This window comes from Pelobates fuscus, chromosome 1 (genome assembly GCF_036172605.1).
Source record: "Pelobates fuscus isolate aPelFus1 chromosome 1, aPelFus1.pri, whole genome shotgun sequence".
NCBI classification, from domain to species: Eukaryota; Metazoa; Chordata; class Amphibia; order Anura; family Pelobatidae; genus Pelobates; species Pelobates fuscus.
The window spans coordinates 463,971,479-463,995,229 of record NC_086317.1 but is presented as its reverse complement, the minus strand read 5'-3'; the positions used below and the strand labels follow the sequence as shown (position 1 = coordinate 463,995,229).

Sequence of the window (23,751 nt, the reverse complement as noted above, 5' to 3'; positions counted from 1 at the left end):
AATAGGTAAGACACTAACCCCGTCACTTAACAATTAATCCAATTGATGATGTTTATTTGCTGATATTCTAATAATCAATGATGACGCAAAATGCCTCTTAAAAGGGCCTGCGCGCCCGCTTTTTCTTCACTTGCCAATAAACTTTCTCGAAGTTATTTTAACCTGAACCTCGTGTGTCAGACTTAATTACTTCAGCGTATATACGCAATTTGATTTTATTGATTTGGACAGGAACAGATAGACTTTGAACATTTTGGTTTACTCTCAAAAAGTACCATAACACCTATGGATGATGACCTTCTCCTGACATCTATTTGTTCCCACACTGCCAACTATTATCTGCAGGATTTTCCAAGGGCTGACCCATTCCTTTGGTATTTCTTACCCCGTGCCATAGGACTCCCTGCTAGTCAACAGTCCTTTAACAAGTTACTGAACACACCTTTTGAAGAAAGCTTGCCATCATCTCATCTGCAGGATTTTCCAAGGGCGGACCCATTCCTTTGGTATTTCTTACCCCGTGCCATAAGACTCCCTGCTAGTCAACAGTCCTTTAACAAGTTACTGAACACACCTTTTGAAGAAAGCTTACCATCATCCTGTGTGCTGCTTCTTTCAATTCACTGCCCTCCTAAGTTCCCTCGCATCCATAGCCCAACTCAATCTCTCCATCTTTGTACAAAAGTCAGCCATCCATAAGTGGACTTGATGATGACTGACAAGTTGCATACTTTTTTCCACTTCAAGAGAGACCACCCAAATGCACTAGGAGATAGGGCCTCCCCATTCCTCTGATTATGCTTTGTCTGAAAAAATATCTCTGAGAAAAGGCAGAATTGATTCCTGTTATACCAACTTGACAATGTTGGCCTTGTTTCCGCTATTACTAAATATGTCAACTGAACCTTCATGGGAGAGACTGCTACTTATAGCCCTAACATCAGCTAGATGGGTGTCTGCACAGCTTTATCTGCTAATTAAAGCGGCACTGTCATGGCCACATCCGTTTTTGTTTTTTTAAAACCCCTTCCCGACTCCACTACCTATTATTGCGCCCCTAGACACCCCCAAATTACCTGTTTTTAAAAAATCTTTATTGTGTGTCCGGATATAGGACCTGGGTGCCGCCATCTTTGTGTGAGCAGATGTAGGCCCTGTGGGACACGTCCTCTGCCCACACTAAATAGCGCTGTGAAATTCCCGCGCATACAGAGTTAACCACTTGGGCATTCACTATTGTCCTAAATTCGGAAGGGAATTTTGTCTATTCATTCATCAGAAAGACGAAGGAATAGAAATTTCATACAAACAGTGTTCGTTTATTCAGTTTATTACAAGGAGGGAGCCCCTCCCCCTTTATTAAATGTCCCTTATGGTGGGGCATCTATTAACTAGCGGGGGGACATAGTGTCCCCCATGAGCGGCGGGTGGGGGCCCTAAATTACAATTTAATCATTTAGTGCCCACACCCTCCCCTCATGGGTGGGGACCAGAGGGGAGGATAATAGGTCTCCACCCCCCACTCTTTTTTAGGGCCCCCACCTGCCCCTCCTGGGTGTCCCTATGTTAATTAAATAGTCCCTCCCCCCCTCCCGCTAGTTAATAGATGCCCCACCATGGGCCATTAATGAGGGGGGGGGGGGGGGGGAACGACTTTTTTTTCTTCAATAACTGTTTACACAGGAAGTGGGTCAGAACGGATCAAGCGTAGGAAAAATACATACGACAAAGTAGTCGCTACTTTGCGTTATGTTTTAAAAAATACTAGAGCAGATAGGAAAAAAAATAAGAACAGATCTTGAGAGAGGACGTGATTAGTGAAAGGTAAATACGGCATGACGGTGCTGCTTTAACCCCTTAAGGACACATGACATGTCTGACACGTCATGATTCCCTTTTATTCCAGAAGTTTGGTCCTTAAGGGGTTAAACCTTTTTTTATTTTAATGCTGATTATGTGGTCTTACTTCCTGTGCCTGTCTGCAGGTTAGCAAAAAGGTTTGTTTTTTTCCCTATAAGAGTCTGACTGATACAGAATGAGAACTTGTCACTAGACTGAGAATCAAGGGGAGGAGGGATTTATGGTAAGTAAAAATACATGTTCCTTAATGTGCTCTAAAAAAAAAAAAAAAAAAAAGATAAAGACCAGTGATGCCCAGCCCAATGACCGTATGAGGTGACTCTGTAAAAGAACCTGCAAGCATGCATCTAGTGAATATTTTGCAAGAGATCTTACCAAGTCCCCTTTGCTTTCCATAATTGTAATCATACTTTTGTAAAATCTTAAAAAAAACACTACCACCCTAGGAGTAAAGTCTTTGTATCAACCTTAATTAACCTTGATAAGATTCCTTCTGAAGTCCTTATGTACATCATGGCACTTTGATGGTTAACCTGCCATTGGATATTTCTGGATAATAGATCCTCCACTATACAATAAGTTAAAAATAAATGGCTCAAACTTTCCAGTCGCAACCAATGAGTAAAAATGTGGCCGTCAAGTAGAAATCCTACCCTGGAAGGTATAGTACAGCTTGTAGGGGCGAGTAACTTTTAATGCCTGGCTATTAGCATAGAACTACAAATTGTAAGCCTATTATGATATCATGTCATCATCTAAATTACCCAGTAATCAATTTTCACTAGCTCAACAGACAGTGGCTTCAGGTAGTAGACAGCTTTTTACTCCATCTTGCTTATAGAGAGTCCACATGTTACCCTACCCACAGAAGTCATTTGACCATCTGCAGTAACTCAGTAGAACTAGAACCATTACTTATGAGTTAGAAAACAAATCAATTAAAAGGATCTCATTGTACAAGGATGCATAATATTAGAGAGCACTACCCATCATCATCTCTAATCTACAGCCTTATGGGCTACAACACAAAGCTTTATGAGGGGCTGCAACACAAACTGCAGACGAGGAGTCCCCCTCCTTTCTTCCATGCACTGTACATATACAACAAATATATTCAACATCAATGTTAAAGTCACTAAAAGGAAGTCTAATAAATGTGGTTTTTAGAGCACCCCTTGAATTTTTCTCCTTCCAATTCACTTATATGTCCTTTGTCCACTATCTGCTCCAACTCTATGTTCATCTTCTTACAGTTTATTGTTCATATGTGATATTATCTGTTAAGACTAATTGACACGTCAGGTAGCCAGATGAAAATCATTCCTTCTCTTTTAAATAAACATCATTAACCAATGGCCATTCCTCTGTGTTTATTGTGTTACTTCAGTACAAATGGAGTATGCTATTTATTTTGCCAAGTTTTTATGTAGAATGCACAGATTGTGTTTCTCCAAATCATCTGCAGACAGGTTACTGTGGGAGAATCACACTATCCTTCTTGTGTCTGTGATGAAGCAAGCTAGTAAACAGCTCTCTCAGATAGGCCTGGTAGCGCTGTATCACAGACATTGTGAATGACCCAATAAATGAGGGATATTGATCGCACTGCCTGGCACCAGAGAAGTGTGCAATGCAGTCATATGTGAACAAAAGCATTGTGTAAACCTTCCAAAACTGAAAAGGTTATAAACCCTCTATGGACAAAGAAGCAGAATAATATAATTCATGGGGTGAGGTAGAAGGAGAAAGAAGGCTGCCAATGCTTAAAATAGTAGACAAACCCGATCACCAGAACAGGCAGGGGCTGTGGGGGTAGCCTAGGTAAGCAAAGCATAAACGTACTAAATATTGTCAGGAGACGGCTTTGGTCAGCTGTGGTAGTGTTTTTTTTGCTGGTGTACAAATGTTTTGTAGCATTTTACCCCTATTATAAAATGCTTCTTTCTTGCTGGTTTCTATACCTGAACACATCTCATTTTCTTTCTATTCCTTCCTCCTTCTTAACCTGCAGTGTCTGTAACACGCCTGTACATATCATCCAGATAAAACATGTCCAATGGTTCGGAATGCATAGATCAGACTAAGAGGCTGCGGAGCAAAAGGTTTGTTTGCACAAACGGTATTGAAAAAGAAATAAATGGATTGGTTAGTTTTGCATATTTTAATACATTATGAATACAATGCATTAAAGAACTGGACAATTACAGCTTTGAGTGGCATAATTCACCTCACACCTGTACTTCTAGACATATCGTCTCACTGCCCTCAAGTGTGCCACAGCACAAGAAATTTCTGTAAAAATAATTGAAGAAAACAAAATAAAAGTATGAGATAGTGAGTTTGGAGGACCCACTGCAGATTCCGTGTTTAGGTTATGGCCTATTTAGTTTTATTATAATGGCTTTCATGCATTTTTGCGATATATTAAAATTAGAAGTTGCAGAGCTGCCCATGTGAAGGTAGGCATTTCGGAATAAGCAGTTTTGTTTAATTAATATAATCCCCCATCCCTAAAAGCATATAGTTTTAAATCCATGAACTAATTATATGTAGGATTCATTGGGGTTCTGAATTCATGTTTTCTTACTGTAGAAGTGTTAGATCGTTCATAGTAATAGATGGTTTGCATGGTAAAGTGCACAGACTAAATCACAAGTATAGAAATAAAATAAAAGTACATTCTAGTATTTCCTACGTTGCAGTGGTAAGTAAAAAGTTTGAAGTGTAAGTTGAATGCAACCAGTACAATTATAAAAAGTCAACTCCTGTGTACAGTTGATATATTAAATGTTTGAGACATTTTCCAATAAGAGTAAACAAATTCGGTTGACAGTGAAATAAAAACATTAATATAAAGTGGAAAAATCCCTGACAAAGCTTTGATAAGGCTTGTATAGATTTGGGCAGACATTACACAAACGCATCTTGTTAGTAAGAGCATCACTGGCAGAGCAGCTGTAATACGATCTATCAAAGCTAGTGACATATGTGGAGGTGGTACACACAAAAAAAAGCCCCTCAGCAAAGAATTAACAGGTAGAATGGAAGACGCCTCCAACGTTAGCACCTTTCGATGCTAGACTATTATATTCCGTCACTGCCTTCTCTGTCTGGAGAACGACGGCATCGATCCCTTGTGCTTTGATGTAGGCGAGAGTAGCAGCTGGGACCTAGAAGCATAACAGACTTTAGTTAACCGGTGACACAGATCTAAATCAGCAGAGAGTGACAAAAAAAAAAAACTCCTGCTGGATTAAGGAAAAGAAAGCTGGTGCAGATATTTTGTTATTGTTCAAAGGTTTGCTTATGTCAGAGTGGTATTGAGCATATAAACACAGCAGTTATAGCAAACGCACTAAACCTTTAATGGGATGAGTAGACAAAAGGGGCGCAAAAATGGAACTAGCAGCTATAGAAGGAGCTCAAGAGCTTATGGTGATAGGAGTGCACCTTTCTTTAGGACCATTATATGTGTCATTAGCACAACTGTGGCCACTAGCTGTACTTTCCAATCTAACTTTTTTTTTTTTACTTTGTATAATGGCACAAAATAATGTGTTCTTGCACTGCTGCAACCTCACACTACATAATGATCGGAGAGATACCCATAGATCTGTCTGGCTTGTCTAGAGCAAGTCTAGCTGTAAAGTAATGCTTGTGTAGAACACAGCACCTATGACCAGGAGTACAGGATGATATGCTCCGATTAGGTCATAGATTCTCAACTGGTTGCACCTTTACCCATATTATTTGAAGTGGCCTGTTTCGATGGAGACATGAAAACATATACAGGTCCTGACCACCGAGCCGACACTAGTTACTGTAGCTCTAAGAGGCATCAATGTCAGAATTCTGCTGAAACAGAATCTCCCAGTCTACCCTCAAGAGGCTCCCCAACAATATGGTGATGTAGAATTATTAAAAACTTGTATTGAACCTGTGTTGAATTTTTGCACTAACTCCATTTTAACCCACATTACCTGACAGATCCTCCATTTTAAACTACATTACATGACAGAATTTCCCAACAACATTTAGTATAATGAATAGAGACTGTATTTTCTATAAAGACATAGCTGACTCCGGAATTATTGAATCTCCTGTAATATGCAACAAAGTATAACCAAGGCCAAGTATAACCAGAGCCAAGGCCATGAGAAGCAGGCCTAATGAAATGTTCTATTCATAAAAGAACCCTGCACCTGACCACGAGTCTGACATCACTAACTGCCCAAAATGACGCTCAAGCCCCCCTTCCCACCGAGTAAGCCTCATGCTGGGAGAGATGGCGCTTGAGCCATCTGTCCACACCCGTGTCCAGAACAATACCACCTCCCGGTGGGAGGACACCTAGCTAGCCACTTAGTTCTTGATCCAATTAATAATATTGATGGGTGGACACTGACATAGCCACTTCACATTTAATCCAATTAATGATGTTTATTCACTGATATCTCAATAATCAATGATGATGTAATTCTGCTCTTATAAGGGTCTGCGAGCCCGCTTTTCCTCAGATGCTAATAAATTTTCTCGAAGTTATTTTAACCTGAACTCCGTGTGTCAGTGTGAATTTACTTCTGCGTATACGCAATTTAATCATCTCAATTTGGACAGGAACAGAGACCTTTAAACATTTGTTTATTTCTAAATTAATCTACATCAATGGTGAGAACAGAGTCAGGTGGCAACATAACCCACAAGATGGCGGAGGCGGAAGCAGGTGGTCGGATGTGGAACTCCATCTGGAAAGGACCTTTATTGCATTTTGGGAGAGACTGGAAGTTCATCTACGCCCATACCTTTGGAGACCCTGCCTGCATACTCACCGGAGCCCACACTACGTGGTCGAACGGGAGGTCAAGCTTACATCCCGATACCGGCTAGCCTGGCAAGACAATGCCAGTGGGAGACCACCCTAGAATCTGAGAATTTGGATTTCTCATGGGGCAGTGATTGCCCGAAGACAACTCCCTGGATTGGAGGCACAAATGATGGCACGCACAAGCCAGCCCGACCTCCATGCTGGAATTCAGCGTCTGCCTCAGTGGGAACGGGCATGTCTGCATGGTAACTCACCATGGGCAACGCCGCAGGGCCAGATAAGATGCAAGTGGCTGGACTCTTACCCCAGCAGGGAATCAGCTGACCTTGGGACAGAGCTTTGAAATTTACCATGCATGGGGTCACAACATTACACCCATCGGTACTCTATTACATAGGGAACATATCTGTTTTTGTTCGTGGTTGGGGCACACATTTAGCTTACCTGGGGGCCTCCTAGGGAGTTTCTTATCACTTTACGTCACTCTCACTGCCTATGGTTTGCCTTCTGATACCTTAGTGTTAAGTTACCTGCACTGTGCTTTTCTTGCCTTTACTTTTGTTACAAGCATGTGAGGATAAAGTCCTTATCGTGTCATTATTAATATAACACAGTTATGCAATGTGTCAATGCTCTGTTACCTTATCTCTGATATGATTCACATATGTTTCACTCTTCTTTCTACTACCAAAAATGTGCAGTAGTATCACGTCATAATACGGAATGTTAAGGCAAGCATTTCTGCAACTCCTTATGCACAAATAAAATAAAGAATATTTTAAATAAAAAACATGCACTGGTCCAGCTATGATTAACCCTTTTTGCTGTAAACAGCAATTTCAGAGAAACTGCTATGTTTACATATGGGTTAATCCAGCCTCTAGTGGCTGTCTCATTGACAGCCGCTTCTCACTGTGATTTTTCCACAGTGAGAAGACGCCAGCGTCCATAGGAAAGCATTGAGAATGCTTTCCTATGGACTGGCTGAATGCGCGTGCTGCTCTTGCCGCACATGCGCATTCAGCCGGTGACGTCAGAAGAGGGAGGAGAGTCCTCACGCCGAGGGAGCCCGGCGCTGGAAAAGAGGTAAAGGATTAACCCCTTCCTCCCCGTTTAGCGCCATGGGAGTGGGACCCTGAGGGTGGGTGCACCCTCAGGGCACTATAGTGGTCCTTTAATAAAACTCTGACCCTGGAATACTAGATACATCTATACACACTTTATAGAATTTAGACATATAGACCATGCTTTTCATTTAAATGGCTTACCTGCAATGACTCGGTCATGCCCCGGCCAATAACAAGAGTCTTCACACCTTTTTTTACCACTTCTTCAAGGTCAGCTGGTTGTACACCAGGGTGGTGCTGTTAAAGCGTAAATAAAAGCTATAACTGGGACATATACTTTAAAGGTCACTATCAGATTATGTATGTAGAAAATATAAACAGGTTTATCTCCTAAAAGTAAGAATTGTTGGGAATTCAAGGTTAATTTTAACATTAAAAAGGACCAAAATTAGCCTAACTGGTAGCCTTAATGGCTTGGAAAAAAAGAAAATTCACTTTCAGTTCCTATTTTAATGAATAACACAGATTGGATTGGCAGTATGGGAGCTTGGAGTATACAGGATTTCCACAGCAAGTTGGAGATTCTGGATCATGACCAAGGCCGTGCTAGATTACTTTGGGCCCTAGGCAAGATATTACTTAACCCTCCACCCCACTACTAAAATTGCCAAATGTTGTGTGTGTGTGTGTGTGTGTGTGTGTTTCTCCCCACAGCCTCTGTATGTATCATGGTTTCTTCCTCTTACATATTCTGTATCTTCTACCCATTCAGACAGGAATTTGTTCGTTGCTCTTAGCGAGAAGTGACTGGCAGGAGCAATGTACCGTATTTATCGGCGTATAACACGCACTTTTTTCCCCTGAAAATAGGGGAAAAATCGTGGGTGCGTGTTATACGCCGATATCCAATAATTACTTACCTGTCCTGAAGCGTGGGCCGGCTTTACAGCGCGCACCGCGGTACAGGAACTTTAATTTAAGGTTCCGGTTTCCGGCGGGACTGAAAGGAAGTGTGCACAATAGTGTGCACACTTCCTTTCAGTCCCGCCGGAAACCGGAACCTTAAATTAAAGTTCCTGTACCGCGGTGCGCGCTGTGAAGCCGGCCCACGCTTCAGGACAGGTAAGTAATTATGGGAGGGGAGGAAAGTACACTATGGGAGGGGAGGGGGGAAAGTACACTATGGGAGGGGAGGGGGGGGAAGTACACTATGGGAGGGGAGGGGGGGGAAGTACACTATGGGAGGGGAGGGGGGGAAGTACACTATGGGAGGGGAGGGGGGAGAGAATACTATGGGAGGGGGGGGAGGAAAGTACACTATGGGAGGGGAGGGGGAGGAAAGTACACTATGGGAGGGGAGGGGGAGGAAAGTACACTATGGGAGGGGAGGGGGAGGAAAGTACACTATGGGAGGGGAGGGGGAGGAAAGTACACTATGGGAGGGGAGGGGGAGGAAAGTACACTATGGGAGGGGAGGGGGAGGAAAGTACACTATGGGAGGGGAGGGGGAGGAAAGTACACTATGGGAGGGGAGGGGGGGGAGAATACTATGGGAGGGGGGGGAGGAAAGTACACTATGGGAGGGGAGGGGGAGGAAAGTACACTATGGGAGGGGAGGAAAGTACACTATGGGAGGGGAGGTGGAGGAAAGTACACTATGGGAGGGGAGGGGGAGGAAAGTACACTATGGGAGGGGAGGGGGAGGAAAGTACACTATGGGAGGGGAGGGGGGGAGTACACTATGGGAGGGGAGGGGGGGAAAGTACACTATGGGAGGGGAGGGGGGGGGAGAATACTATGGGAGGGGACGGGGGGAGAATACTATGGAAGGGGACGGGGGGAGAATACTATGGAAGGGGAGGGGGGAGAATACTATGGGAGGGGAGGGGGGGGAGAATACTATTGGAGGGGAGGGGGGAGAATACTATGGGAGGGGAGGGGGGAGAATACTATGGAAAGGGGGGGACACTATGGGATGAGGGGGGAATACTATGGGATGAGGGGGGGGAATACTATGGCATGAGGGGGGAAATTTCCTGGAATTTCTTTCTAAAAATGAGGTGCGTGTTATACGCCTGTGCGTGTTATACGCCGATAAATACGGTATTTTGCACTCTCCCCTTGCAGGTCACCCAGAGCCCAGTGTGTTAATAAACAAGGCATATAAAAAGTATGCACACTCTATACATATTGATAAGCCATCTTATATAGTGTGAAGTGTGTGTCTAGGAAGCACCTGCAGAAGTTTAGTAGCAAACTGGTGCCCAACCAATAAATGAAAGGAAATGTATAATGGAGAAAATACAAAAACAAAAAAGGACATTTATCATAAAATGAGGAAGCTCCAAAACAGCCCACACTCTTCATTGGCAAGCCCCTTGCCCACTTCGACCATATATACATTCTAATACTCAGCCCGAGTCGGTTCTGTAGTAATGCCCAGATGAGAAGAGTGTTCTCTTGGTGATATGAGAGATCTCCTCCGTTGTTTCAGATATTGGGTAAAGACTTCCCTTCTAGGGCGCGTTATTGTCAGCCGTCATTTGCAGGCCTACTCGTGTGCTTGAGCCACCGACTTTTCCTGAATGTTAGCCGGTAAGCTCTGAGCTGAACCGCTCTGCACTTTATTACAGAAGTGGTGAAGGGAAAAAAAAAATCTATATAAAAGTATTTTTTACACACATACACTAGAAGAGTGTTTTTTTTTTTTTATATTTTTCAGAAGAAAACCATTGTGAGACACGGACGTCCATAAGCCATAACTTTGCCCTTTGGACACACGTCCTTGTTGAATAACATTCAAATCATTTCGAAGAATAGGTTTTGTGGACCAGAAGCATGAATGTAGCGAGGTCATATCTAATTTAGAAACCTCTCAAAAACCAGAAAGAAATAAGAAAAGTGAAAAGAATCATCTTGAGACTCTCACAAAAAGTAAACTATAGGTTCAGATCACCTATCGATGAGTTGGTAGTCTCAGGGCACGCTTGTATCACAGGAAGCTAGCTACTAGCCCGTCTCAGCATAAATCTAAGGATATAGATGGATGAAGGAATGTAGACAGACAAGAAAGAGTAGGATAGAGTCCAAAATGGGTTACATCCCGCAGACTTCCAGAAATCCCCTATAGTAGTAGTAGGCTCCTCCCGCACAGCCGGGGCAAACTGGGCTCTGCTGGCCAGAGCATTCCTTGCCTCCTCCCCCAGGCACTATTCACAAAGTCATACGAGAATGGTTGAGGAAACCACAGTGCCCAAATATGTGTGTGTGGCCTAGCCTATGTATTGCTCAATAACCCGCAGTTCCTCCATTTTGGCAAACCACAATGACATTGGTGAGGCAGAGTCTCTTTCCTTAATACAGGGGCAGTAATGGTTAAGCTATGTTTAGAATTTGAGTTGTCAGGGAGTGTTTATAATCGGGAAGTAGAGGATGTCGTGTGGTGGAGTTAAATACGGTGCTGGTAAGAAGGGGAGGTGGTTGTCAGTAAATTTGGCTGATGCAGGCTATATTTTTCCTACAATAGGACATTCCCACCATATGTGTATGAATGAGCCCTTCCCTCTCCCACACCTAGAGCACAACCAGTTCGAGTCAGGATGCTCCATTTGCAGGCGTTTTGTTGTCAGATACCACTGGGTTAGGACTTTGCAGGCGGTTTCTGGACTTTACCAGCTATGGCGCAATGATGCACGAGATCACAGATTTTATGCCATTGGGTCTCTGAAAGGGGTTTGCCCTATGGTTTGTTCCCACTTTGACATACAGGTGATACTCGAAAAATTAGAATATTGTGCAAAAAGTTCATTTATTTCAGTAATGCAACGTAAAAGGGGACACTAATATAGGAGATAGACGCATTACATGCAAAGGAAGGATAGTTCAAGACGTGATTTGTCATAAGTGCGATGATTATGGATTACAGCTCATGAAAACCCCAAATCAGAATATTACATGCAATCAATACAACAAGGAGTGTACATAGAACAATATCGGACCTCTGAAAAGTATAAGCATGCATATTTGCAGCAATTACTGCCTCAATGCGGTGTGGAATGGAAGCTATCAGCCTGGGGCACTGCTGAGGGGTTATGGAAGACCAGGGTGCTTCAATATCAGCCTTCAACGCTTCTGCATTGTTCAGTCTCATGTCTTTCATCTTTCTCTTGGCAATGCCCCATAGATTGTCTATAGGATTCAGGTTAGGCGAGTTTGCTGGCCAATCAAGCACAGTAATCCCACGGTCATTGAACAAGGCTTTGGTGCTTTTGGCAGTATGAGCAGGTGCCAGGTCCTGCTGGAAAATGAGGTCAGCATCCCCATAAAGCATGAAGTGCTCCAAAAGCTCTGCGTTGACCCTGGACTTAATGAAGCACAGTGGACCAACACCAGCAGATGACATGGCTCCCCAAATAAACACAGGCTGTGGAAACTTCACACTGAACTTCAAGCATCTTGCAGTGTGTGCCTCTCCATTCTTCCTCCAAACTCTGGGTCCTTGTTTTCCAAACGAGATGCAAAAGTTGCTCTCATCAGAAAAGAGGACTTTGGACCACTGAGAAACAGACCAGGTCTGTTTTTCTTTAGCCCAGGTAAGACGCTTCTGACGTTGTTTGTGGTTCAGGAGCGGATTGACAAGATTAATACGACATCTGAAGCACATGTCCAGGATCCATCTGTGTGTGGTGGCTCTTGATGCACTGACTCCAGCCTCAGTCCAATCCTTGTGAAACACATTTGTCAAACACATTTGAATGGCCTTTTCCTGACAATCCTCTCCAGGCTGCGGTCATCCCTGCTGCTTGTGCACCATTTTCTTCCACATAACTTTCTATTAATGTGCTTTGATACAGCACTTTGGGAACATCCAACTTCCTTCGCAATTACCTTTTGAGGCTTTCGAGGGAGAGGGAGAGAGAATTTTGTTCTACCTGTATTTTGAGAAAATATATACATACACACACACACACTTGTCATTAAAGGAACACTATAGTCACCTAAATTACTTTAGTTAAATAAAGCAGTTTTAGTGTATAGATCATTCCCCTGCAATTTCACTGTCATTTAGGAGGAGTTAAATCACTTTGTTTCTTCTGTTTATGCAGCCCTAGCCACACCTCCCCTGGCTATGATTGACAGAGCCTGCATGAAAAAAAAACTGGTTTCACTTTCAAACAGATGTAATTTACCTTAAATAATTGTATCTCAATCTCTAAATTGAACTTTAATCACATACAGGAGGCTCTTACAGGGTCTAGCAAGCTATTAACATAGCAGGGGATAAGAAAATCTTAATTAAACAGAACTTGCAATAAAGAAAGCCTAAATAGGGCTCTCTTTACAGGAAGTGTTTATGGAAGGCTGTGCAAGTCACATGCAGGGAGGTGTGACTAGGGTTCACAAACAAAGGGATTTAACTCCTAAATGGCAGAGGAATGAGCAGTGAGGCTGCAGGGGCATGTTCTACACACCAAAACTGCTTCATTAAGCTAAAGTTGTTCAGGTGACTATAGTGTCCCTTTAACGGCTATGCCGTCCATGTGTTTCGCAAGGGCCGAAACAGACGGAGGGGGACTCCCTGGGCTCCCAGGTGAGTCCCCACACCACGATCTCCAGCGAGTGGGTAAGTAGAAAGGACGGCGAGGATGTGCTATGCCGCCCCCCGGCATTAGATCCATGTCCCCAAGGATGACATAGCACGCCCGCCGTCCTTAAGGGGTTTATTACATTAGATCTCAATGTCAGCATTACATTTATACTTACATTTGTTCCGGTTTCTCTCCAATCCCATGTTCTACTTCCTCCTGGCCAGACTTTACAGTCTTTGTAAACCTGAGCTCCAACTTTCATCGTTCCCCAGGAGAGTGAGGAGATCTCTGGAGAACTCATCTTTGAGAGATGGGCTAAAAGGAAGAAATAAGGGGGAAAAAAAAAACAAAACAAAGAAAAATAGGTGGATTGCAATTGTGCCTAAATAATCATGTTTTATTATTTACCATTAAAATGAACAATCCAATCACTACATCAACCACAGCCTACTATCGTGGTTATGGTGCCAGGAGTGACCTGGCACCCATAGTAAGATGGGAAACCATCTACGCCCTGTGTGATGCACCGCATCAGGCATTCTCCAGTAGAAGCTGGATTGCTGTATGTAACAAAGCAGGACTGTTATTTGCTCTACAAAAAAACATCAGGCTTCTCCTACTGGAGAAAGACAGATGTGGCATATACAGCATTGGTGCCCAGCTGGACACAAGCAGTTTGCCAATCCGTGCTTATATAACAAAGTATTTAACCAGGAAAGGTACATTCAGGTCACTCTGGTTTTGAAGTATGTCCTGGGGGGGGGGGGTGTGTTACCTTAGCCCAATATCCAGGGGTTGTTACTATTACTCAATTTAAGAAGATAAAGAGGTGATTGTAGACACAGAATGGTCCCTATTGATTGGACAGAAGAAGAATTCATGAAAACACACTGCATCCCTGCCAGTCTCTCTAGCTTCCCCTGTAGGTGGTGTAGGAATATGGACTGAACAACAGAGGCACGTTGTATTTCTGTTTCGGATCTGTGATGGTAAACAATCTCTATGTAAGGGTAGAAACTCTTGTTGGAGCTGCTTCCAGTATTCACCAGTGTCAAATCGTAACTGATAGGTTCTTGCTGTGAGTGGCACACCGCACAGCAATGATAGACAGCTCATCAGTCACACTTCTACTCAGTTGCACCCATTTCCCCTGGAGGGTATCAAGCTTGGACAGTGTGAGGGTTAGGCCTCGGGCAGAAATTCTACCAGCTGTGCTCAGGACAAACCAGACATTTCTTTAGTGTTGGTCACGTGATCACAGCATTACCAGTCGCATCCTGACGTGGCGCAGGGTATTCGGTGCCACAAAATGGTGGCGGCCAGTGCACATCTACATTCCTCACTGTAGGAAGCAGTGAGAGAAACCTTCCTTGCCGCTTGGGACACCGGATGCTCTCGGTTCTGGCAGACGCAAGTGCACATCATACAGCGACGGGACACACTCGGCTCCAGGAGACAGAATGACCAGTCCCTCACTATCTGGGCATCTCAGGCGGGACTGATTCCACACACCTGGAGATCACCCTCAGGCAAAACGCTTGACATGCTTGCTGTAGTGGTTTGGTGCTTAAAAATGTTCCTTTAAACTACAATGTTTAATAGGAAAGAAATAAAAACCATAAGGTTCACCATATTGTAAGTTATAACATTACTGTGGTATAGGTAGAGTCTCTGAATTTATTGCAGTTATGGCTACTGGCAAATTCAATTAAAAATGTATTATTTACTGAAGTGAGAATTTAAAATTAATTTCAAGAAAACCACACCACAAAAAATATTAAAGTCATTGTAGCGGATTGTGTTGGGCTGTCTTTAAATATTCGTGTTATAAGGTCATTTTCGTTTCATTTGTTTTCTATATACATGTATTGTATGGAGCATTCGTCTGATTGTTCGGTAAAACCACTCCGATCGTCATATGAACAAACTACCGAACAATCAGACCACCCCAGAGAGAAGTGTGACCCTAGCTTACCTCCCCGATCGGTGCTAACTGCAGTCTAATTAGCAATTAGACAAATGTTCTGTGTGTGCTCCCTGGATGGCCGCTGTTCGGCATACAAACACGTGGTGGCAGCCATCTTGCCATACGAATGCCCAGCGGTGTTTGGTCGTCGAGTGTCTGGAGTCCAAATCGGATACTTGACTACGCGAACACCGCTAAGACCTCCAGAGTTCCATAATTAGCTAACCAAACACACTAACAGCCCGCCGTTCGGTTAAATTAATCCCACGAACAAGGGGATTCATACGAACGTCAGTACAGCTATGGATGGCAAGGATTTTCTTATCTTTTACCCCACAAACAAAGACCGCCAGGCCAAGTGTATGGAACGGATTTCGGCTACTGCTTGTGTGCGGTTGATCAAATGAACACTTCCACCTAACTCCCGAACCCCTGGTCCGATCTGGGTGATTTTTGAAGATGTTGTTCACCCAGATCAGGGCTATCAGGGGATACCATTATAGATAAATGTAGGGGTCTATCTGGGGTACATCCAAAAACCATGTACTGTATAATTGAATTATCTGTTAATCTGAGGGGAGGAGATGTGTGGGAGGTAACGTGTAAATGATTGGTTACTGTATTAATTACTGTGGGTGTCTCCCTTGCATGGGAGAAATGCTTAAAAGCTGAGTATGTGGAATAAATCTTCAGTTCTGCTCCTGATACTGTGTGTCATCTAGTTATTGGGAATCGTGATGGGATATTACTGGATTATTTTATTATCATTGATATGGTTTATCCTGAGTTAACTTCTTATTCTTGCTTCACTGTTCTAATACCAGCGGAGAACGCTATGGGAAACTAGGTCTCCGCTAGAGTCATTTAAGACTTGACTTAAGCTATTCTGGCATTAGAATACTTTAAATTCACTTTGAATTCTCACTTTAGCAAATAGCCGTGACCGAGTCGCTTTCTACAGCGCCATGATGGATTTATAACAGGTGGATTTTAATCTCTCACCAAGCTCGATTCACGCGATCTGCTGCTAGTGCTGTATATATTAAAACCAAGTAGGGACAAACCATGAAGAGTTCAGCGACAGCAATAGAGCAGGAACAGAATTCTATAAGTCAAACAAGGAGTACAAAACAAAGCTTAAATTCAAAGTGTACGTAGAATCCTGGTTTCTACAATAACTACATATTTTGACACAAACCCCTCCCCCCCAAAAAAAATAAAAATCTAGGACGTAAAATGGTGTTGCATTAAAATTCAAATAGGCTAAAATAACATATCTATTTAAAATCAAAACTGGACTTAAATAACCCTGCCAGAAATTTAATACAAAGATTGTTCACTAAATCCCAGAATAAAATGATTAAAAAAAAAAAAAAAAAATTGAAAAATTGAGAATTGATATGTGGAATTTTATAGCTGATATTGGATTATTTAGGAGGGGGATATACAAGTCTGTAGTGAAAACATGGCTGTTTTATGCTCACATAAAAATGATTTCAATTCAGAGTTTAGAAACAAGATTATTCGCAATAAGGAACGAAAAGTGAACCTTTAACCCAATAGAACTAAACAGAGAAAGAAAGTAAAATCCTCCAATATTCTCAGTTTACCTGTTCAACCTAAAATATGAAGAATCACTTGTAAAAAATGTCAACACCACACATTTTAATCACATTAATCAGTCAGGGTAACAGTGTAGAAACCTGCTGCCTACTCCTTAGCCCCACTTACTGAAGCGCTCACCTCACAACGCTCAACTGCGTCACGGTGAGCCTGGCACCCAGGTATTTATACCTTCAAGGCCCGCCTTCTGATTGGAGCGCAGTGTTGTAGCCACGCCCCCTCCTCCCCGGTGCAGGAGGCGGGAAGCAGACGGCGCGCGCTGAGCTCTCTCTCTCTCTGTGTGTGGGAGCTGACAGGAATGAACCCATACAATCACACGGGTATGGCGTTCAGTTTTACCTCATACGCCACGAGCTGGGGAGAATATCCCACCACTCCCTCTAACGGCACCCAAAATAAAAACTTACATTAATATTTATATACTTAATATATATATATCTCACCCTCCTGCCTTCCCTGCCTGGATATTAACAATGACACTAGTGATAAATAACGAATTTGTGCTCCCATGATGACATTGTCTATGTGATGTAATTGTCAATAAAGTTTGGTGTTTTTTTAATGGTTGTGGGGGGGGGTCTGTAGCTCTTTGTTGTAGATTCGCCTCCCAAGTATATGGTTTTAATGAGGAGAGACCATAGAGTGGAACGGGAAAGAGAGCGCGGCTCCCTCAGTCTCGGATCCTCTCCCGGTGCATTGTGGGATACGGGGGAGGGAGGAGGAGGGGCTGTGCGCGCGGCCGCTCAGTGTGTGGAGAGAGAGAGCGCGAGCGTGCGTGCCGCGCGCACCGTCTGCCCATCTCCTCTCCCTCACTCCGCCCCCCCTCCCTCCTCTAAAGCTCCAAGATGGCGGCAGCGGCGGCTGATGCGGAGACCCCGGCTCCCCCTCCCCCCCCGGCGGTGGTGGTCGCGGCTCCGGATCCCGCTCCCGGCGGGGGGGTCGGGGCCTGCCCGGATTTCGCCGTGGTGTGCTCGTTCCTGGAGCGCTATGGCGCCTTGCTGGACCTGCCCGAGCTCAGCTTCCCGGAGCTGGAGGAGGCGCTGGAGGAGACCCGAGCAGGTGAGGAGCCTGAGGGGGGCGGCTGGTTGTGAGGAGCCGGAGGGGGGCTCGCTGGCCGGTCAGAGGGTTCAGGGGGGGCTCGGGCTCCCAGTGCGGCCCCCCTACATTTCCATCCTACGCCATCACAATGGTCCCCCCACCCCATCCTTCATCTGACCAGCCCCTTCTTGTCCTGGCTGCAGGATGGTCCGATGGGCTGCCATGTTTGCTCCAGACTGGGCCACTGACGGCTAACCTCGGCCCCTCACTACATCTCCCATGGTGCACCTCACCTCACAGTGCACTACATCTCCCATGGTGCTCCTGGGCAATGCCCAGGCCAGCCATCATCTCTCCTTTCTGTCCTCAAATGTGATATTCCTTCCAGTCTCATTTAGAAAGCATTGGCTGCTGCAGCCCTGGAGGGGGGCTGGTCTCTCATTCTGTGCAGTGCGAACAGAAGGTGCCCCGCATGGTGGTGGTGGTGTTATTATTATTATTATGTTTTATTGTGCATCTCTAGTATGGCTTGTTCTGGGCCACTCATTGCTAAACATTTGGCCCTGCTGCCTTTAGGGATTACTACTTTCGCAGGGATACTTTGTAAGCCTGAGGATTACTATGGCTGGCTAAGCATCATGATAATTGCAGTCACAATTGCAGTGGTACAGGTTTGCCATCACCTATTGGAGGACAGTAATGCATGTTTATGCCCCCTTCCTTCTCTCTAAGTGTTTGATTGAAGTGGATGTTGTGCTGCCACATTCTGTGTGGCGCATGCTCCCAGCCTCCCTCCTAAATTGATAGAGGGAGTTAAAGGGGTGAGAGGAGGGAAGCAGACAAACACACATACTACAATCTCAGGGGGTTCAGGATGGGTTAGGAACTGGTGGGGCTTTCACTAAATAGTCAATTTAACAAAAATAATAATTGCAAAATATAGGACACAATAGGAACATCTTTCTGAATTTAAAGTGGTTGTTTTAGTCACAGTTTACTGTTTTGTAAATAAGCCGCAAAATCAGCCATTGTGACCTGATTTTTGCACTATTGCTTTCTATTCACTAGTAAGTGAATTAAACCTGGTTTGAAACACATAAGAAGAGGACCTCCCTAAATTTAGAAAGCCCTGAGCATCTCATACTAAGTTGATGCTTTGTTGTTCTAACACATGGGAAGAGAGCATGGCAGTGTGTTTAGGTTGGCTTGTCTAGAAAGCAGAGAATTATTTCCTATTGTCAGCTCTGTAAGTACTTAGCATTTTCTTTTAAAGCAAATTATGCAGTGGGAGAGAATATTCCACTTTCCACCTATTTGGTTTTAGGTTTTATAGTAGAATGTAAATTTTAATGGCGTAATAGCATTTTTATTTAAACATGCTTATATTCTCTTAAAGCCTGTCATATGATCAAAACATTAACAGTACAGAAAAGAGTTATGATTTAGTAAACATGGTGATATAATGACATTAATTCTTTAAAACAAATTCTGCTTAAATCCAAAAATGACCATACATCATTTTTATGAATACTGTTCAAACTTTTTAGCTGTTTATAAGGTACTTTAATAAAGGATTGTTTTGCTGTCTCTTGTGCAGTTAGCTTCACAACATGTTGAAGTTAACTGAAACATTTTAAATATAAGTACACTAAGAGCAAGTTACGGCATAAAGACAAACTTGTTTGTTAGGTGGTCAACTCACTTTAGCTTATTCATTGTCAGATGGACCGTTTAGTAAATTAATACATTATTTAACCAGCAATGGTACATTCAGATTACTTTGGTTTTCAAGTATGTCCTGTGGATGTTACCTTAGTCCAACATCCAGGGGTTGTTACTATTACCCAATTTAATACTACTAGCTTATTTCCATGTGTTGTAGATTCTATACATCAGGTCTTAGACTGCCATTTCCTAACTTACAGTTGAGATATTCCACAGTGGGGTAGAATGTGTTGAGCAAATGGAACTTTGTGAGGACATAGGCACTTGGTTCGCACTGTCGAATATTTTATTAATGGTGTAAATGGCCCCTGCCATGCCTTTTTTATATGACAGTCCCATTGCAACCTAATCTAAGCAATTCTTTTTCTTAACTGTTCAGCTTCAAAGTATATACATTGGCAAATATTTATAAATTGACTTGTCTAGCTTTTACAGATTTGGTCTCAAGACTCGTTCCATAAATTTGACTGGGCTTCCATTGACATCCATCCTAAAAGCATAACTCCTGGTACCCAAAACTCAACTCCTTTGCTGCTGCTAATATAGACCTCAATTTAATAGGCTTTTCAAATGATTAAATATTCTTAGAAAAACTTTGCAAATTATTTATGTATAAAATTTTACATGGACTTTACCAAAGACTTCTGTTGTTCAATCATTTGAAAAGATTATTAAATCAAGGTCATATTGTGGATATTGTACTTGTGTATTATCCAATCTGTTCTAACTTGAAGACCAAGCCACCTACAATGCTTTACCACTTACCATAGCCAAGGTTAGACATACAGGTTTGAAACTTTTTAAAGAGAGGGTGTCACAACATCCAAATACTCCTTACTCCAGAAACACTGCAAGAGTATCCCTTTAATAATGATTGATCCTGAGACTCATTGCATCTAAGTTTAATTTTAGAATTACTTTCACTTTCTGAGTTTACTTATATGAGAAAAGGGAAAATAGGGGGGGGGGGGGGGTGAATCCCTGTCAATATAACACAATCTTTTTGTGTATTATTATTTTATTATTTGTATATAGTGCCATCAGATTCCCTAGCGCTATACAAAGGGTGAACATACAGACCTTTAATTGCAACCCGACAACTCGACGTACAGGAACTGAGGTGGAGGGCCCTGCTCAATGAGCTTCCATTCTAGAGTATAAAAATATCTGATCCATAATTCTCTTTTCCAAATTAAATCTTCGTGTTCTCAAATATCAAACCTAATGGGACACTCCACTATCCAAATAATTTGTAAAATCACTGTTTAGTAGATATACCCCAAATTAAAATGCATGCCTTGAAATATGCATTCGTTCATTGAGATGTCTAAAAATAGCTTGCAAAATCCTCAAATCTTTTACTTGAAGCCTTTGCAAGTCCTCTTGTAACTAAGTCCAGACGTTCTGTCTGTCCAACAGACTTCCCAATGCAGATCAATGAAGTCTTTGCAGGACGGCTGCTCTGAGCAGTTGCCTGCTTCTTGAGTTTAGCCCCACTGAGCTAAACAAACCAGGAAGTAACCAGTTGTCTGACTGACAACCAAGGGGGGTAGCAAGTTTTATTTATAAACGTTGCACTATCTATGAAAATCTACACTTTTTGTAACATTAAACAAACAAAACAGGACCCACCCCATTGACACAAGCTGAAGTCCTTTAGTGGTCTGGAGAGTTCCTTTATTAAATAGAACGGTTAAAGGCTAGATAGGCAACTGTTAGTAAAACTATCTATATTACCATCAAACCCATTCCTTGGAAAAGTGAGAGAGACCATACTTGGCTACAAATGCTCTATTTGAATAAGATACTACTAAGTACCGTATTTTTCGCTCCATAAGATGCACCACACCATAAGACGCACCTGGTTTTTAGAGGAGGAAACCCAGAAAAAAAATATTTTGAACAAACTATCCCATAGTGTTTTTTACTATGGGAAAGTTTGTTCAGAATAATTTTTTTTCTCCCCCCCTCCAATAGTGGTCTCCCCCCCTCCAATAGTGGTCTCCCCCCTCCAATAGTGGTCTCCCCCCCTCCAATAGTGGTCTCCCCCCCTCCAATAGTGGTCTCCCCCCCTCCAATAGTGGTCTCCCCCCTCCAATAGTGGTCTCCCCCCTCCAATAGTGGTCTCCCCCCCTCCAATAGTGGTCTCCCCCCCTCCAATAGTGGTCTCCCCCCCTCCAATAGTGGTCTCCCCCCCTCCAATAGTGGTCTCCCCCCCTCCAATAGTGGTCTCCCCCCCTCCAATAGTGGTCTCCCCCCCTCCAATAGTGGTCTCCCCCCCTCCAATAGTGGTCTCCCCCCCTCCAATAGTGGTCTCCCCCCTCCAATAGTGGTCTCCCCCCTCCAATAGTGGTCTCCCCCCCTCCAATAGTGGTCTCCCCCCCTCCAATAGTGGTCTCCCCCCTCCAATAGTGGTCTCCCCCCTCCAATAGTGGTCTCCCCCCCTCCAATAGTGGTCTCCCCCCTCCAATAGTGGTCTCCCCCCTCCAATAGTGGTCTCCCCCCCTCCAATAGTGGTCTCCCCCCTCCAATAGTGGTCTCCCCCCTCCAATAGTGGTCTCCCCCCCTCCAATAGTGGTCTCCCCCCCCTCCAATAGTGGTCTCCCCCCCCAATAGTGGTCTCCCCCCCCTCCAATAGTGGTCTCCCCCCCCCTCCAATAGTGGTCTCCCCCCCCTCCAATAGTGGTCTCCCCCCCCTCCAATAGTGGTCTCCCCCCCCTCCAATAGTGGTCTCCCCCCCTCCAATAGTGGTCTCCCCCCCCCTCCAATAGTGGGTCCCCCCCCCTCCAATAGTGGTCCCCCCCCCCCCCCTCCAATAGTGGTCTCCCCCCCCCTCCAATAGTGGTCTCCCCCCCTCCAATAGTTGTCTCCCCCCCTCCAATAGTTGTCTCCCCCCCTCCAATAGTGGTCTCCCCCCTCCAATAGTGGTCTCCCCCCTCCAATAGTTGTCTCCCCCCCCTCCAATAGTTGTCTCCCCCCCCTCCAATAGTTGTCTCCCCCCCTCCAATAGTTGTCTCCCCCCCCTCCAATAGTTGTCTCCCCCCCTCCAATAGTGGTGTCCCCCCTCCAATAGTGGTGTCCCCCCCCTCCAATAGTGGTGTCCCCCCCCTCCAATAGTGGTGTCCCCCCCCTCCAATAGTGGTGTCCCCCCCCTCCAATAGTGGTGTCCCCCCCCTCCAATAGTGGTGTCCCCCCCCTCCAATAGTGGTGTCCCCCCCTCCAATAGTGGTGTCCCCCCCCTCCAATAGTGGTGTCCCCCCTCCAATAGTGGTGTCCCCCCTCCAATAGTGGTGTCCCCCCTCCAATTGTGGTGTCCCCCTCCAATTGTGGTGTCCCCCCCCCTCCAATTGTGGTGTCCCCCCCCCTCCAATTGTGGTGTCCCCCCCCTCCAATTGTGGTGTCCCCCCCCCCTCCAATTGTGGTGTCCCCCCCCCTCCAATTGTGGTGTCCCCCCCCTCCAATAGTAGTGTCCCCCCCTCCAATAGTGGTGTCCCCCCCTCCAATAGTGGTGTCCCCCCCCCTCCAATAGTGGTGTCCCCCCTCCAATAGTGGTGTCCCCCCTCCAATAGTGGTGTCCCCCCTCCAATAGTGGTGTCCCCCCTCCAATAGTGGTGTCCCCCCTCCAATAGTGGTGTCCCCCCTCCAATAGTGGTGTCCCCCCTCCAATAGTGGTGTCCCCCCTCCAATAGTGGTGTCCCCCCTCCAATAGTGGTGTCCCCCCCCTCCAATAGTGGTGTCCCCCCCTCCAATTGTGGTGTCCCCCCCTCCAATTGTGGTGTCCCCCTCCAATTGTGGTGTCCCCCCCCTCCAATTGTGGTGTCCCCCCCTCCAATTGTGGTGTCCCCCCCTCCAATTGTGGTGTCCCCCCTCCAATTGTGGTGTCCCCCTCCAATTGTGGTGTCCCCCCCCTCCAATAGTGGTGTCCCCCCCCTCCAATAGTGGTGTCCCCCCCCCTCCAATAGTGGTGTCCCCCCTCCAATAGTGGTGTCCCCCCCCTCCAATAGTGGTGTCCCCCCCCTCCAATAGTGGTGTTCCCCCCCCCCTCCAATAGTGGTGTTC

At 44.6% G+C, this 23,751-nt stretch overlaps 2 protein-coding genes across 4 annotated transcripts in view; one reads left to right on the top strand and one right to left on the bottom strand.

The window, feature by feature from the left end:
* Nucleotides 1-4,006: 4,006 nt before the first annotated feature.
* AAMDC (adipogenesis associated Mth938 domain containing) lies at nt 4,007-17,125 on the bottom strand. 3 transcript variants are annotated; one of them, XM_063431154.1, is made up of 4 exons: nt 17,050-17,125; nt 13,516-13,655; nt 7,954-8,049; nt 4,007-5,030 (listed from the first exon to the last, which is right to left on the bottom strand). In XM_063431154.1, the coding sequence occupies exons 2-4, from the start codon at nt 13,639-13,641 to the stop codon at nt 4,890-4,892; spliced, it is 363 nt and encodes a 120-aa protein (XP_063287224.1). In that variant the 5' UTR covers nt 13,642-13,655; nt 17,050-17,125; the 3' UTR covers nt 4,007-4,889. The 3 variants fall into 3 exon arrangements, with proteins under 3 accessions (XP_063287224.1, XP_063287233.1, XP_063287241.1); XM_063431163.1 differs by having other exon boundaries at nt 17,038-17,088; XM_063431171.1 differs by lacking the exon at nt 17,050-17,125 and adding an exon at nt 16,232-16,258.
* A 553-nt stretch (nt 17,126-17,678) lies between these two features.
* RSF1 (remodeling and spacing factor 1) overlaps nt 17,679-23,751 on the top strand; it is a 42,402-nt gene continuing 36,329 nt past the window's right edge. The window contains exon 1 of the mRNA XM_063430969.1: nt 17,679-17,988. Within this exon, the coding sequence (XP_063287039.1) occupies nt 17,775-17,988 (214 nt within the window). The 5' untranslated portion in view covers nt 17,679-17,774. The remainder of the gene's footprint in view (nt 17,989-23,751) is intronic.

Bases quoted from the DNA above. Each gene is read 5' to 3' on its own strand.
- AAMDC (XM_063431154.1), bottom strand. From the start codon at position 13,641: ATGAGTTCTCCAGAGATCTCCTCACTCTCCTGGGGAACGATGAAAGTT. The intron at 8,050-13,515 runs GTAAGTATAAAT...ACGCTTTAACAG, and splicing joins GGAGAGAAACCGGAACAAAT to CACCACCCTGGTGTACAACC. The intron at 5,031-7,953 runs GTAAGCCATTTA...TTATGCTTCTAG, and splicing joins GCATGACCGAGTCATTGCAG to GTCCCAGCTGCTACTCTCGC.